Genomic DNA, 2,429 nt, shown 5'->3' with positions numbered 1-2,429 from the left:
TATGCATTTTATAATATGTAGCATTCCACTGTCTTGTAATAATATATAAATATATATATATATTTATTTATTTATTTATATCAAAATAAATAACATATACATATTTGTTTAAATATTATAATGTTTATATAATCAACTTCGTTGTTATATTGTCTTTTTCTTTTTTATTTTTAAATTTGTTTTTTCATAGCCTTAAAAAAAATAAAGTGTGCATGTTTTTATTTTATTTAAAATTATACCATTTTATTTTTTTAATAATTACAATTTAAACTTTGTATCGATAATATTTACAAGTTCAAATATAAGAACGTTGATATATATATATATATATATATATATATATATACATATTTATATTTTAATATATTTATATATTTATATAATTACTTATATTTGTGCAATTTTTATAAAATGATCAAACGTTGTTTTGCAAGGTTTTGGGATTTATAACAAATTGTATATAATTAAAAAAAAAAAAAAAAAAAAAATGTCAGATATTTCAGACTTCTCTGAAACGGAAGACTTTTCGGAAGAGGAAAAGAAAACAGAAGCACTTACGAAAAAGTCAAAAAATATTAGTGTTTCTAAGAAAAGGATTGAAGAAAATTTGGAGTCAATGAGTAAGAACAATAGCTTAATAAGTATTGATATAGTAAATGAGAATGAGAAATTAAATGCACAAACCTCTGGAACATATAAAAGAACTTTGCAAACACAAAAAGGTTCAGAAGATGATAATGTGTTGAATATAAAGGAATCGAAAACATTTAAGCAATCCTTTAGTAATTCGAAATTGAAAGGAGTAAAACATAATACAAGTGTGAATGCTAAAGTTGCTGATTGTGTTATGTCTCCACCTGAATTTTTTTTATCTCATATTTATCATGATAATAAAGTATTTACTAAAACATATGGACATTCAATGGTAGAATATGAAAATGAATTTTTCATTTATGGTGGAATAAATTCTAAAAATGAATACTTAGATGAATTTTTAACATTTACATATGGAACTAATACATTTACTTCAAAAAAATTAAGTGTGAATCCAGGGAAAAGAGCTTATGCATCTATGACCTTAACATATAATATTAATAATAATAGTCCATCTTTATTATTATTTGGTGGATTATGTGGACCAAATATATTAGCAAAAGATTGTTATATGTATGATTTTATGGAAGATATGTGGTCAAAATACACATTTAAATTAGATTCATCTCCAGGTACAAGGTATGGGCATGCATATACATATTGTCCTAATAGTTATGCTACCATTATTTGGGGGGGTGTAAATCGAAATAATGAATTACTAAATAGTGGTCATAAATTTAATAATGGTGAATGGAGTGAACTTAAACATAAAGGAATATGTCCATCAGGTAGAGTTTATTCAACTATTGTTTGGCTTGATAGAACTACTAAAGAAAATATACATTATAGTTTTTTATATTTATTTGGTGGTGATTTAACAAATAAAGGTTCTCCAACAGATGAATTATGGGTTTATAATTTTAAAAAAGAAAATTGGTTCTTAATGAAAAATTCTTCAGGTGAAGCTCCTTGTCCTAGGTGGAAACATGGAGCTGTCATTTTTGATAAAAATATGTGGATATCTGGTGGTTTATGTTCAGGTTGGTTTTCTAATTATTCAATACCAGATTTATATGTATATGATATACCTTCAAATTGTTGGTTTAATTGTCAAATAGCTTCTAAACAAATACACAATTGTTATGATTATGGTACTTTAAATTTACATTCTCAAACTAAAGCTTTTTTTTTATTCGGAGGAAAAAATGCTAACAATGACCCTACATCTAATGTCTGTAGATTTGCCCCTCTATGTACCAATGTATCTATTATGACCATGAGAAATGAAATCAAGAGATTTTCTAACTACGTACTTGATGTCAAAAACGAATCAGAAGATACTGCAAATAATGTTTCAGAAATGCAAAAAATTATACATACTTTTAGTCTAGATATTAAAGATTTTAAAATACTTTTCGAAGCTCTAACAAAAAGTATACAATTGTTAAATGATAATATAGAGAATATTAATAAGGAAATTGAACTTTTAAAAAAAAACATTTCAAAAGAAGTTGAAGCTGAAAAAAAATCCAATGTAATAAATAATGTGCCTAATCCAAATGACAAAGCAGAGGAGTTTGTAAACGAAGTCAAGGAACCACAAATAAATATGGAAAATAAATAATACATACACTAATGATATATATATATATATATATATATATATATATATATATATATATTATATATGTATATTTGACATAATAATATATTTGCATTATATACACTATTTAGGAGCAATCAACTTTTTTTTTTTTTTTTTTTTTTTTTTTTTTTTTTTTTATATATGAGATTATTATATAAATATGCTTTTATATTTTTTTACATGTAATATA

The 2,429-nt window shown here is 23.4% G+C and overlaps 1 protein-coding gene across 1 annotated transcript; it reads left to right on the top strand.

Moving 5' to 3' along the window:
* Nucleotides 1–487: 487 nt before the first annotated feature.
* On the top strand, nt 488–2,218 carry PRSY57_1212700 (hypothetical protein; the record flags this gene model as incomplete). The annotated part of the gene is made up of 1 exon (XM_012908554.2): nt 488–2,218. One exon carries the CDS (start codon nt 488–490, stop codon nt 2,216–2,218), a length of 1,731 nt encoding a protein of 576 aa, XP_012764008.2.
* Between the last annotated feature and the right edge of the window lie 211 nt (nt 2,219–2,429).

Source organism: Plasmodium reichenowi, chromosome 12, assembly GCF_001601855.1.
Source record: "Plasmodium reichenowi strain SY57 chromosome 12, whole genome shotgun sequence".
In the NCBI taxonomy this organism is placed as follows: Eukaryota; Apicomplexa; class Aconoidasida; order Haemosporida; family Plasmodiidae; genus Plasmodium; species Plasmodium reichenowi.
This window is presented reverse-complemented; position numbering and strand designations above follow the sequence as displayed.